General features: G+C 38.6%; 1 protein-coding gene and 1 pseudogene across 1 annotated transcript in view; both read right to left on the bottom strand.

The window, feature by feature from the left end:
- The window catches only part of C7H19orf18 (chromosome 7 C19orf18 homolog), a 24,777-nt gene extending 11,983 nt beyond the window's left edge, over nt 1–12,794 (bottom strand). Inside the window, exons 1-3 of the mRNA XM_021165993.1 lie at nt 12,639–12,794; nt 12,431–12,523; nt 9,862–9,903 (exon numbers count right to left, since the gene is read on the bottom strand). Coding sequence (XP_021021652.1) covers nt 9,862–9,903; nt 12,431–12,523; nt 12,639–12,759 — 256 coding nt within the window. The 5' untranslated portion in view covers nt 12,760–12,794. The remainder of the gene's footprint in view (nt 1–9,861; nt 9,904–12,430; nt 12,524–12,638) is intronic.
- LOC110297246 lies at nt 6,981–7,984 on the bottom strand (annotated as a pseudogene).
- Nucleotides 12,795–13,254: the final 460 nt, after the last annotated feature.

Raw genomic sequence — 13,254 nt, 5'->3', positions numbered from 1 at the left:
AGGATGATGCCCTACAGGTCCATCCATTTGCCTAGGAGTTTCATAAATTCATTCTTTTTAATATCTGAGTAGTACTCCATTGTGTAAATGTACCACACTTTCTGTATCCATTCCTCTGTTGAGGGGCATCTGGGTTCTTTCCAGCTTCTGGCTATTATAAATAAGGCTTCTATGAACATAGTTGAACATCTTCTGGATATATGCCCAAAAGAAGTATTGCTGGATCCTCCGGTAGTAATATGCCCAAATTCTGAGGAACCACCAGACTGATTTCCAGAGTGGTTGTACAAGCTTGCAATCCCACCAACAATGGAGGAGTATTCCTCTCTCTCCAAATCCTCGCCAGCATCTGCTGTCACCTGAATTTTTGATATTAGCCATTCTGGCTGGTGTAAGGTGGAACCTCAGGGTTGTTTTGATTTGCATTTCCCTGATGATTAAGGATGTTGAACATTTTTTCAGGTGCTTCTCAGCAATTCGGTATTCCTCAGGTGAGAATTCTTTGTTCAGCTCTGAGCCCCATTTTTTAATGGGGTTATTTGATTTTCTGGAGTCTACCTTCTTGAGTTCTTTATATATATTATATATATAAAGTCCCCTATCTGATTAGTCCCCTATCTGATTTAGGATAGGTAAAGATCCTTTCCCAATCTGTTGGTGGCCTATTTGTCTTATTGACAATGTCTTTTGTCTTATAGAAGCTTTGCAATTTTATGAGGTCCCATTTGTTGATTCTCGATCTTACAGCACAAGCCATTGCTGTTCTATTCAGAAAATTTCCCCCTGTACCCATATCTTCGAGACCTTTCCCCACTTTCTCCTCTATAAGTTTCAGTGTCTCTGGTTTTATGTGGAGTTCCTTAATCCATTTAGATTTGACCTTAGTACAAAGAGATAAGAATGGATCAATTCGCATTCCTCTACATGATAACCACCAGTTGTGCCAGCACCATTTGTTGAAAATGCAGTCTTGGGGGCTGGTGAGATGGCTCAGTGGGTAAGAGCACCCGACTGCTCTTCCGAAGGTCCAGAGTTCAAATCCCAGCAACCATAATAAAAAAAAAAAAAAAAAAAAAAAAAAAAGAAAATGCAGTCTTTTTTCCACTGGATTGTTTTAGCTCCCTTGTCAAAAATCAAGTGACCTTAGGTGTGTGGGTTCTTTATGCATCTTTAATTCTATTCCATTGGTTTACTTGTCTGTTGCTATACCAGTACCATGCAGTTTTTAATCACAATTGCTCTGTAGTACAGCTTTAGGTCTGGTATGGTGATTCCTCCAGAAGTTCTTTTATTTTGATAATAGTTTTCGTTATCCTAGGTTTTTTGTTATTCCAAATGAATTTGCAAATTGCCCTTTCTAACTCTATGAAGTATTGAGTTGGAATTTTGATGGGGATTGCATTGAATCTGTAGATTGCTTTTGGCAAGATAGCCATTTTTACTATATTGATCCTACCAATCCATGAGCATGGAAGATCTTTCCATCTTCTGAGATCTTCTTTGATTTCTTTCTTCAGAGAGTTGAAGTTCTTGTCATATAGATCTTTGACTTGCGTAGTTACAGTCACATCAAGGTATTTTATATTATTTGTGACTATTGTGAAGGGTGTTGTTTCCCTAATTTCTTTCTCAGCCTGTTTATCCTTTGAGTAGAGGAAGACCACTGATTTGAGTTAATTTTATATCTAGGTATTTTGGTGAAGTTGTTTATTAGGTTTAGGAGTTCTCTTGTGGAATTTTTGGGGTCAGATAATGATATGATCATATCATCTGCAAATAGTGATATTTTGACTTCTTCCTTCCAATTTGCGTTTCTTTGACCTCTTTTTGTTGTATAATTCCTCTGGCTAGGACTTCGAGTACTATATTGAAAGATAGGGAGACAGTGGGCAGCCTTGTCTAGTCCCTGTTTTTAGTAGGATTGCTTCAAGTTTCTCTCCATTTAGTTTGATGTTAGCTACTGTTTTGCCATATATTGTGCTTACTATGTTTAGGTATGGATCTTGAATTCCTTATCTTTCCAAGACTTTTATCCTGAAGGGGTGCTGGATTGTTAAATTTGTTCTCAGCATCTAATGAAATGATCATGTGGTTTTTTTTTTTCCTTGAGTTTGTTTATATAGTGGATCATGTTGATGGATTTCCATATATTGAGCCATCCCTGTATCCCTGGAAAGTAGCCTACTTGATCATGATGGTTGATCATTTTGGTGTTTTCTTGGACTCGGTTTGCAAGAATTTTATTGAGTATTTTTGCATCTATATTCATAAGGGATATTGGTATGAAATTCTCATTCTTTGTTGGGTCTTTGTGTGGTTGAGGTATCACAGTAATTGTGGTTTCATAGAATGAGTTGGGTAGAGTACCTTCTGTTTCTATTTTGTGGAATAGTTTGAGGAGCATTTGTATTAGGTCTTCTTTGAAGGTCAAATAGAATTCTGCATTAAACCCATCTGGTGCTGGGCTTTTTTTTCATTGGTAGATTATTAATGACTGTTTCTATTTTTGTAGGGGATATAAGACTGTTTATATTGTTTATCTGATCCTGATTTGACTTTGGTACCTGGTAACTGCCTAGAAAATTGTCCATTTCATCCAGATTTTCCAGTTTTGTTGAGTATAAGCCTTTGTAGTAGGATCTGATGATTTTTTTTGGATTTCCTCGGTTTCTGTTGTTTTATCTCCCTCTTTGTATCTGATTTTATTAATTTGGATACTGTCTCTGTGCCCTTTGGTTAGTCTGGCTAAGGGTTTATCTATATTCTTGATTTTCTCAAAGAACCAGCTCCTGGTTTGGTTGATTCTTCATATAGTTCTTTTTGTTCCTCTTTGGTTAGTTTTAGCCCTGAGTTTGATTATTTCCTGCCATCTTCTCTTGGGTGTATTTGCTCCCTTTTTTCTAGAGCTTTCAGGTGTGCTATCAAGCTGCCAGTACAAGTTCTCTCCACTTTCTTTTTGGAGGCACTTAGGGCTATGTGTTTTCCTCTTACCACTGTTTTTATTGTGTCCTATATGTTTTGGTATGATGTGTCTTCATTTTCATTAAATTCTAAAAAGTCTTTAATTTCTTTCTTTATTTCTTCCTTGACCAAGTTATCATTGAGTAGAGCATTGATCAAATTCCATATGTATGTGGGCTTTCTGTTGCTTTTGTTGCTATTGAAGACCACTCTTAATCCATAGTGATCTGGTAGGATGCATGGGATCATTTCAATCTTATTAAAAAATCAAAGCATTTGTTAGAAAAAGGACTTCAGTGACAACCCACAGAGACCACTCTCCCATTTTTATAACTAGCTAAGAACTTTAGCTGTGAGCTTTCATTTGAGGTCTGATTTGTGATGGATTATATGGTCAATTTTTGGGAAGGTACCTGAGGTCCTGAGAAAAAGGTATATTCTTTTGAATTAGGGTGAAATGTTCTATAGGTATCTTTTATATCCATTTGGTCCAAAATTTCTGTTAGTTTCACTGTGTTTCTCTTTAGTTTGTGTTTCCCTGATCTGCCAATTGCTGAGAGTGGGGTGTTGAAGTCCCCTAGAATTATTGTGTGAAATGCAATGTGTGCTTTTATTTTCAGTAGGGTTTCTTTTATGAATGTGGGTGCACTTGCATTTGGAGCATAGATGTTTAGAATTGGGAGATCTTCTTGGTAGATTTTTCCTTTGATGAGTATTAATTGTTCTTGCTTATCTTTTTTGATGACTTTTGGTTGGAAGTCGATTCTATCCGATATTAGAATGGCTATTTCCGCTTGTTTCTTGGGATCATTTGCTTGGAGAATTGTTTTCCAGCACTTTCTTTTGAGGTAGTGTTTGTCTTTGACACTGAGGTGCGTTTCTTGTATGCAGCAAAATGCTGGGTCCTGTTTAGCTATTCAGTATGGTAGTCTATGTCTTTTTAATTGGGGAGTTGAGTCCATTGATGTTAAAAGATATTAAGGAATAGTGATTGTTGCCCCCTGTTATTGTTGATGTTATTTTTATGTTTGTGTGGTCATTTTCTTTTGGGTTTGTTGAAAGAATTTTGTTTTCTTGCCTTTTCTAGGGTGTAGTTTCCCTTCTTGTGTTGGTGTTTTCCATCTATTATCTTTTGTAGGGCTAGATTTGTGGAAAGATAGCATGTAAATTTGTTTTTGTCATGGGAAATCTTGGTTTCTCCATCTATGGTAAATGAGTGATTTGCTGGGTATAGTGGCCTGGGCTGGCATTTGTGTTCTCTTAGGATCTGTATAACATCTGTCCAGGATCTTCTGGCTTTCATAGTCTCTGTTGAGAAGTCTGGTGTAATTCTGATAGGTCTGCCTTTATATGTTACTTGACCCTTTCCCCTTATTGCTTAATATCCTGTCTTTGTTTAGTGCATTTGGTGTTTTAATTATGTGATAGGAGGAATTTCTTTTCTGGTCCAGTTTATCTGGAGTTCTGTAGGCTACTTCTATGTTCATGTGCATCTCTTTCTTTAGGTTAGGAAAGTTTTCTTCTATAATTTTGTTGAAGATATTTACTGGCCCTTTGAGTTGGGAATCTTAGCTCTCTTCTATACCTATTATCCTTAGGTTTGGTCTTCTCATTGTGTCCCAGATTTCCTGGATGCTTTGGGTTAGGAGCTTTTTGCCGTTTGCCTTTTCTTTGACTGTTGTGTCAATGTGTTCTATGGTGTCTTCTGCCCCTGAGATTCTCTTTTCTGTCTCTTGTATTCTGTTGGCGATGCTTGCATCTATGACTCCTGATCTCTTTCCTAGGTTTTCTAACTCTAGGGTTGTCTCCCTTTGTGATTCCTTTATTGTTTCTACTTCCATTTTTAGATCCTGGATGGTTTTGTTCATTTCCTTGACCTGTTAGATTGTGTTTTCCTGTAATTCTTTAAGGGATTTTTGTGTTTCCTTTTTAAGGTCTTCTACATTTTTAGCTGTGAGCCCCTCCTTCTTGAATGTATCTCCTCACTTCTCCCTCCTCAAAAAATCTGTTGAATTGTTTTTATACCTTAAAGCCATATTTTTATTTCATATAATTATTTCCTTGTGTATATGTATGTGGGTTTTTTTTTTTTTTGTATTTTGTGGAATGCATCTGGAAGTCAGAGTTCAGTTTAATGGAGCTCATTCTTTTCTTCCACCATGTGGGTCCAAGGGATCTTTCTCAGGGTTTCAGGTTTGGCAGGAAGCATCTCATCTCTGCAGAGTCTTCTCATGAGCCCTGTCTTTATCTTTCTAAGAATCATCTGCTTTATAAGCTACAGTCATTACCAACTTACAAACAATATTTTGACAATACTCTCAGCCCTGGTAGTACAGTTTAGGAGGTTAAGGCAAAAGGGTTTTAAGTTCAAGACCAGCTTGGGCAATTTAGTGAGTGGGACCCTACTGAGCCATAATAGGAAGACAAAGAAATTATGGGACATGAAATGGAAAGGAAGGCCTCACCTGGCTTCTTAATAAGCCTATGGCCAGCAGAGAAGTAAGAAATCCAGTAAAATTAGCACTTGTTTTAAAGGCCACCAATACAGCATCAACATTCTTTCATATATACATATTTCATGTTAAAATAGCAATGACCTTGGCTTACAACCTGAATGTATATGACCTTCAGAAGGGCTCTTATTCATCTGAAGGTCTGGAAAGCTTGGTTCATAGTAAAGATTTGCTACCTTCCTGTAACCTTGTAGCCTTCTCATTTGTAATACTGTGAGGTCTCCCTCAGAAATCCCTTAGTGATAAGATAGTAATTTCCAATGCTACCAAAACCCTACATCTGACTGTTGTAAGAATCAGTGAGCAACAACTCTCCTTGAGGTATCTGTACCACACTTTGGAACATCTTACTTCCTTCTGAGCTCCTCTCTTTATCCTTAGCCTATATTAAAATATCTTTATTAACATCTCCACTTTTTTATGACCTAGTTATGCCTGAAATATTCACAGAACCAAAGTATAAATATTAATGTGAACTGAGTCAGAGTCCCTAAAACTCTAGGGGAATTCCACAGTCCATGAGAGAAAGAGTGGGGAGCAGATGTCTCTTTGATTTGTTCCCCAACACACTGGCCCTATCTTAAAGAAGTAATAATAAGGTTGAGGACATTGTTCAGTGGTAGAGCATGTGGTTCCACATGTATGAGTCCCTAGGGACAAACTTCAGGAGCACACATAATTACAGTTCTTAAACATCCTGCCCACTTTCAACCTTATAGCTGAAAAACTCTATCACTGTGATGCTTCAACACGTTTCTCTTATTATGAGTGAGTAACACATCTTCCCATATAAACAACAGCCAAGAGCTCCAAGATAGTGTTCATGACTCCAAGCAGCTCTGGTGGAGAACTACTTCCTTCCTCTAGCTATAGAACCTACAGCTGAGAGCTGAAGCCCATGCTTCAGCAAACCACTAGCACTAACTGAAAAACAGGTTTGTGCCAAAAAATGAGAAGCGAAGCCTTCTCACATCCTGATTCTAAGCAAAGCTTCATGCTTTGGTAGTGGTATGAACAAGCAACGCAATCATAGCTATGCTTTAAGATTAGCAGTGCATTTGGGACTGATGGATCTATTCACTGTATTATTTATGTACTTTGATACTTTGACATTTGAGGGTCTTCCTGATCCTGCATACTCCACCAGAACAGGATTAGTTAACTTCTAAAGATGGGAAAGCTCATCTTTATGTGCAAACAAAACAACCCAATCCAGTGAGTAACTGTCTTTAGACTGTAGATGACTACTGTGCAGCTGCCCTTATCACTCCAGGGCCTAGCACTGGAAAAACTCGGAACAGCCCTTGAGCCAACTGAAATTATTCAAACTACTTGACTATACAGGCTTCTTATCATGCCTTAGTTTTGCTTGTGAAAATAAAAATAAAAGCTTTTTTTTTAAAAGAAAGAAGCTGAGATGACAAAGGCTGATTGACTGAACACTTTTTTTTTGTTTGATCAATATATTTATTGTCTTTATGGAAAACATCTTCATAGAAAATTGCTTTAGCTTTCAGCAGCCTGTTCCTGAGCTCTGAGGAAGCTTGCCTTCTTTTGAGCAACCCAGTCTTACTTCTGGGCAAGAGACATTTTGGGATGATTTCAGTTCTTTTTCTTTACATCTCTTTTGGGCTTCTTCACATAGACTGGATTCTCTGAGATAGCAGTATGAACTTTCTTATACATCTCCATGTCTAGAGTTATGTTGTTCTTGATGTACTGAGAGAACTGTTTCTTATATGCATCTTCATCTTTCTCCATTAGCTAGCACATGTAGTCTGCCACATTCTGACCCATGATGTGCTTCCAATGTATTTCTGCATTGAATTCCTTGCTTTCAGAGTAGTCAGGGAATTGTTTGGTTCTATAAGGAATAGACAAGCCTCCATCCACACCTTCCTTCAGGGGCCTAAAACTTTATTGCCAGTTGTAGTTTGGGCAATACCTGCATCCAAATAGTAAGTCAAGGCACCAGGCTGACCATCAATGCTTTCCACATTGTACTTATCTCCATTCACCTCCATTTGGCCTTTATAGATCTTGTCCATGCATGACAAGATCTATAAAGCATGAACTTTCTTGTACATCTCCGTGTCTGGAGTTATGTTGTTCTTGATGTACTGAGAGAACTGTTTCTTATATGCATCTTCATCTTCCTCCATCATCTTCATCTTCCTCCTATTTAGAAGCCTGTGGGCCAGCAGCAAGCCAGTGGACTAGGTTGAAGCATAATTTGTCAGGCCAACTTTCATACAGTATTTGGAAGCTGCACAGATGATCATATTCCCCTATATCAAGGCATATATAGTCTGGAAGATTATATCTCTGTTAGTTACACAAACTATCATCCTGTATTTGGGTGTGTTATACTTATTCTTGTCCTGGATCACCAATCATTTCCGTGCACAGTAGTCAGTTTTACCCTCTCGCTACCTTCTAAATCTCACTTGGTATCTTTTAAAGCAGACCTTATTCTTGACAATTTTCATGAACCACATCCTGTGGATCAGAGACCTACAACCACAGCTCCACACAGACCTGCAGAGTCGGCTGCATGAGGGGGAAAAAGACTGGAGTCATGCACACATGCCGATTGATAACTTTAATGATGTGGAGAAGTTTGAGTGCTGCAGGTCTAGAGTCAAATTATCAATTTTCATGATGTAGAGAAGTTTGAATGCTGCAAGTCCAGAGTCAAATTATCTTGGACTATCTTTATGCCTTCAATAGCCATTTATTACCTTCCTCTGGTGTGATCTAACACCTTTCTGATCATTAGGTAGATCTTTGAGCCTTTGGTAGATCTTTGAAATGTGTAGATAGACAGAACCTTAGTTTCCATGAAGAAAAGGGCAAAGGATAACATCTGAGGCCTGTAGCTGAGATTTACACAGTTCACTGTAAACCTGCTTCCTGATATTTCTACCAATACATTTGAAAAGTATCTTTATTATCTTTGTCCTATGACTATAAAAAGTTCATGAAACTGTTACCACATTGGAACATGGAATTTGAGGAAACCTGAGTCTATGTTTTTAGGAGATGGATACTCATATTTGGTTCCAGAATAAACTATCTTTTATTCCCTTTGAGATGAGCATTATATTTTTTTCATTGTCTTATTTCCATATCAACATCCCCTAAATACCTCATTCAACCAAATCCCAGGCATATTGCAAAACAAGATAGCTGAGTCCAATCATAATTCTCACCCCTCATCTAAGAAAGCTTATTTTTTGCAGGAGATGACTATTACTGAGATCCATGACTGGTTAAAATACAAAGACTAAGTGACTATGGGGAAAACAATCAGAAATGGCACATCTATAACACAAGTACACACAAGACTCAGATAATATCTCAGAAGATGGGGCATAAGAATAGTAAGAGCCAAAGAACCAGGATGTTTCTGGGATATAGTGTCTTCTAGCCATGACAAGCAAGATACATCCAAGAAGTCTTAACAATATGGTCATCTAAACAATACTTGCATAATGACAATCCTAGTTACATAACAACCTAGAATGGAGAAATTTCACAAATCCCAACCCATAGATGAAAAGCTGCAGGCAATCATTGACTGTAGATATAAGCAAAATCTGATTTCTCTAGGAACCAGTCCCCTCAATGGCTATCCAATCTCAAGTTGTTAACCTTAGACAGATCATATGAGCATCACTAAATGGATCCATTAAGGTGTGTGTGTGTGTGTATGTGCGTGTGCACATGCATGCATGCTCACACTCATTTTTGTACCCATACATGTGTATGTGTGTGTTAACATTAATAATTAAAGAAGAAATAAATTTTCTAAGGAGTTGTAGTGGAATATGGCAGGAATTGGAGAGGAGAGGGATGTAAATACAGTACTCATGTAGGAAATTCTCAAAAAGTAAAAAAAATATAAATCTAACTATATAAGACAAGAATGCTGAGTGAGGAATCTACTCTTGACAGGCATTTAGCAAACCTTTAGCATTTAGGAAGTTCTAAGGTTGGAAGAACAGCAAAGTAGAAAGCTGGCTTTTGTTTAAAAAGGACTCTGCAGCAGGCAGTCTTGGGAAAACTCTAAGCAGAAAAATCAAGAGAGAAGAAGCTCCCAGAAAGTCAACACCAAGACTGGGAGGACTGGTTTCATATTCTGCATTGAAAGAAAGAAAGTTGGGATTCTAACTCAGTCTATGCTTTATGGTTTACAGCCTCTCTGCTACTCCCTAGTGAGGATCAGATGGCACCATCACAAATCCAACTATTCAAAAGGATTGGTTTTATCTACTTTTTTGCTAGGGTGGCCTCTAGACTAGTGGTCATACTCACTGGTGTTCTCTAGAGTCTCACATTGTATTAGCCTTGGATCCCACTTGTACTACCAGTTCCTTTGACTCACCTTTATTTTTATGGAATTCTGATGGCTTCACAGTTGGTCTAGCTAGAAGGCCATTGGAGGGGAACAAAGAGAAGACAGTGGTTTAAGACAGAGTTGGGAGAGTGGAGCTATAATAGACAAAGAAATCAACAGAGTATCCAGATAACTAAGATAATAAATGTTAGTAAATCCATCCCAGTATCTAGCAGACATTTAAGTTAGTTTGCTAAATCATTGTCTTCTCTTTATATCTGGTGCTTTATTTTATGACTGGGATTTCAAAAACATAACACCTTAGTTTTGCAGACTCAGGAGCTGAGGACCTCCCTTCCAGGATAAGGGCATGGAAAGACAGAGTTGAAAGCTGTTGTACTCTATCACAAAGAGGGCCAGGACCAGTAAAGCCATCAGTAATGGCTTTTCCTCAGACATAGATGAAAAACAGCTAGCACCCTTAATTACCGAGCCATCTCTCCAGTCCTGCACCTATGTTTATATAATATATTTGTGCTGCTCTCAACTTGGGACAAATAAGCTTATCATCGCAGTACACTGAAGTGGAAACTTCTAGTTCTCTGGAAAGTTACTTATGTCTAATGAAGTTTTGCTGGGGCACACTGTTAAAAGTATATCTTGCTATAGCAAACACATGAAAGATTGTTCTCTTGAAGCAGACACAGGTGAAAGGATGTTTGGATATAGCAAACAAATGAAAAGACCCAGGAGGAAGGAATATCAATATGATCCCACAGACAGTGGGAGATGAGCACTGAGCCTTGGTTTGGCTTGCTCCACCTTGTTATTCTTTGCTAAAAACAGGCATGTATCAGTTTGTCTTACATAGTGTTGTTGAGTTCAACTTGTGATAACACTGTCATTGAGAGAAACTTGCCCAAGAACTGCTTGTGAGGTTCCTGTAGCAGCTTGCAGCCTCCGTGGCCTTGCCTTAGGCCAGTTGGTGAGCCTGGTGGTTTCTTCAGGCTTGAACTACAGTTGCTGGTTCATGCCTGGTGTCTGCCTGCCTAGAGGTCTGGTCTGCAGCAGCTGAATCTTATTTGATGTTTGCTATAGGAATGAACTGCTGCCAAAGAAGATTGAGTTTGCCACCCCCGCTGCCCCTGGCCTCTAAAGAACTACTGCTGAACAGGTCTACTTCCTCCATATTCTAATTACTTTTTTTTTTTACTACCTCTGTTGGGTTGTGGGCCAGAGGACAGGTTGAACCATTATTAAAAGTAGGTTGCAAAAAATTTATGCCTATAGTACACATTACTGTTCAAAGTGGTAAGAAGAGATGCCTACAGGTGCTTGGGTATAGATGTATACTTGCCATTAACCCTTTACCCACGCTTTAAGGTTTAGGGACCACCATGGAGGAAGAGTAGAAGAAAGGCTGAAGATGGGAGGCATGTTGTGAAATGTTATCCTCTCGACATGACATGGTTGTTGCACACATAAACTCATAGCAGCCGTGATTACCTGCATACAATCAATCATACATACATCTAATATGGAGGAAAAAGGGCTTCCAAGGTCCCATACCAACTAAGGATTTTACTGGAAGTTGATGTTTATTAGGGGGTGTAAAGCTTTTTTTTTTTTTTTTTTTTTTTACAATTCTGTTCCCTGGCAGGTTCCCAATGCCTTCATGGGTGACTCTACACCAGTGAGCACTAACTAGACTTAGAGGGTTAAAAATAATTAAAAATATAAAAGGAAGACAGAAATCTTAGAGGGAGGTGTGACAAGGGTACTGTGCTGAGGGAGAGCCAGAGAGAGGGGAGTGAGTATGAGCAGCAGGATACGGTGTATACACATATGACAATTTCAAAAAATAAATAGAAACTTAAATTTAAAAAAATAATTTTTTTTGTCAACCTACCCCTGAGCTAAGGATGGAAGTTAGGACCTTACACTTCTGTTCTGCCAGTGAGCAAAATGCCATGTTATTTTCTTCTTAAATTAAAAACCACAGCATAGGAGAAAAATGGCACATGTCTATAGTTCTAGTAGCCTGGAGGCTGACACGAGAGGGTTGTATGTTGGAGGCACAAGCTGCATAGTGAATCCTGATCTGAAGCATTAAGCTCAGAAAGTACAAGTAATTATAAGTAATACAGTATATTTGCAAAGCATCAGTATCTTGACCATGAGCTTGACCAACTTTCAAGACATGTACAGGGAATTACAACTGAAGTCATTCATAGACACAGGAAAGGCCCAAGGTGGCTATGCACATAAATTAAAGAGAAAGGAAGTGGAAAAAACCAGCAGCCTTTAATGAGAGGCACATAGTACACTGAGGCTTAGAGTATTTAATTTCCTACCAAATGCCCGTCTAATTCTTCTATGGACTTCACTACTAACAAATACTCAAGGCATATTCATACATACACACTCTACCACACATTACCACACAAACACAATACACCTCATATACACACCACACAAACACATATGTACCACATATATACATATGTATACCACACACACAAAATACACCACATATATACACTACACCACACACACCACCACCACCACCACACATCTGGTTCTGATCCTCACTTCAATAAGTTATGCAAAGACTTACGTGCTGGGATTATTACTTCTGTTGGTTGAAGTATTGCAAGTAAGCCTCTGGGCTGTCCCATAGAAGATTTAGAAGCTTCTAACTGTCTACTCCCTTGAAAAGAAAAGTTGTAGCAGTGAAATGTAATTAACTTCTTTTTATTTCCCTGAAAAAAAAAAAGACTTTAGCTCTCCACCCCCTAAATAAGAAAGGCTATCGTTGAAGCTACCTGATAAGTCTGCTGTTTTCTCAACAGTATAAAGCTCATCTGCATAAGGCAGGCAGACATGAAGTAGGCATCCCAATAAAAACCAAAATAAAAACATAGAAGAACTCCAAACCTTGTGCATCACTCTAACATTATCAGTTCTTTTTCCTACCCAAGACAGAAATACTTATCTAACAACCCAGTGACTAGAGCAGTGGAATGTTTGGGCTAATGCCCCCAGTGTGAGGTCAGCTTACCCTAATTCCACCCTGGAATTCCTTCACAGAACTTGGGCTGCCAAGGTGACTGAAACAAACCAGGTGTCCTTCTGTGAGGCAGACAGGGATGAGAGCAGGTTCCAGCCTTCAGGGGAAATGCAGCTTAGGGAGAAGGCAGACAGGAACCTTGATTCAGTGTGGTATGTGAGGAGAAAGTGACAGAAGTTACCTGTGGCATCACACGTGTAATCCCAGCATTTAGGGGGTAAAGCAGTTTCAGGCCATTCTTAGCTAAATAGCAAGTTAGAAAGTTCAAGGACAGCTTGGGCTACATGAAACCTTTTCTCCAAACAAACGAATCACAACAATAAAACCTTGAAGTCTATGTAAAGCAGCAGAGTTGTAGTCCAGGATCAATT

Source organism: Mus caroli, chromosome 7, assembly GCF_900094665.2.
Source record: "Mus caroli chromosome 7, CAROLI_EIJ_v1.1, whole genome shotgun sequence".
In the NCBI taxonomy this organism is placed as follows: Eukaryota; Metazoa; Chordata; class Mammalia; order Rodentia; family Muridae; genus Mus; species Mus caroli.
This window is presented reverse-complemented; position numbering and strand designations above follow the sequence as displayed.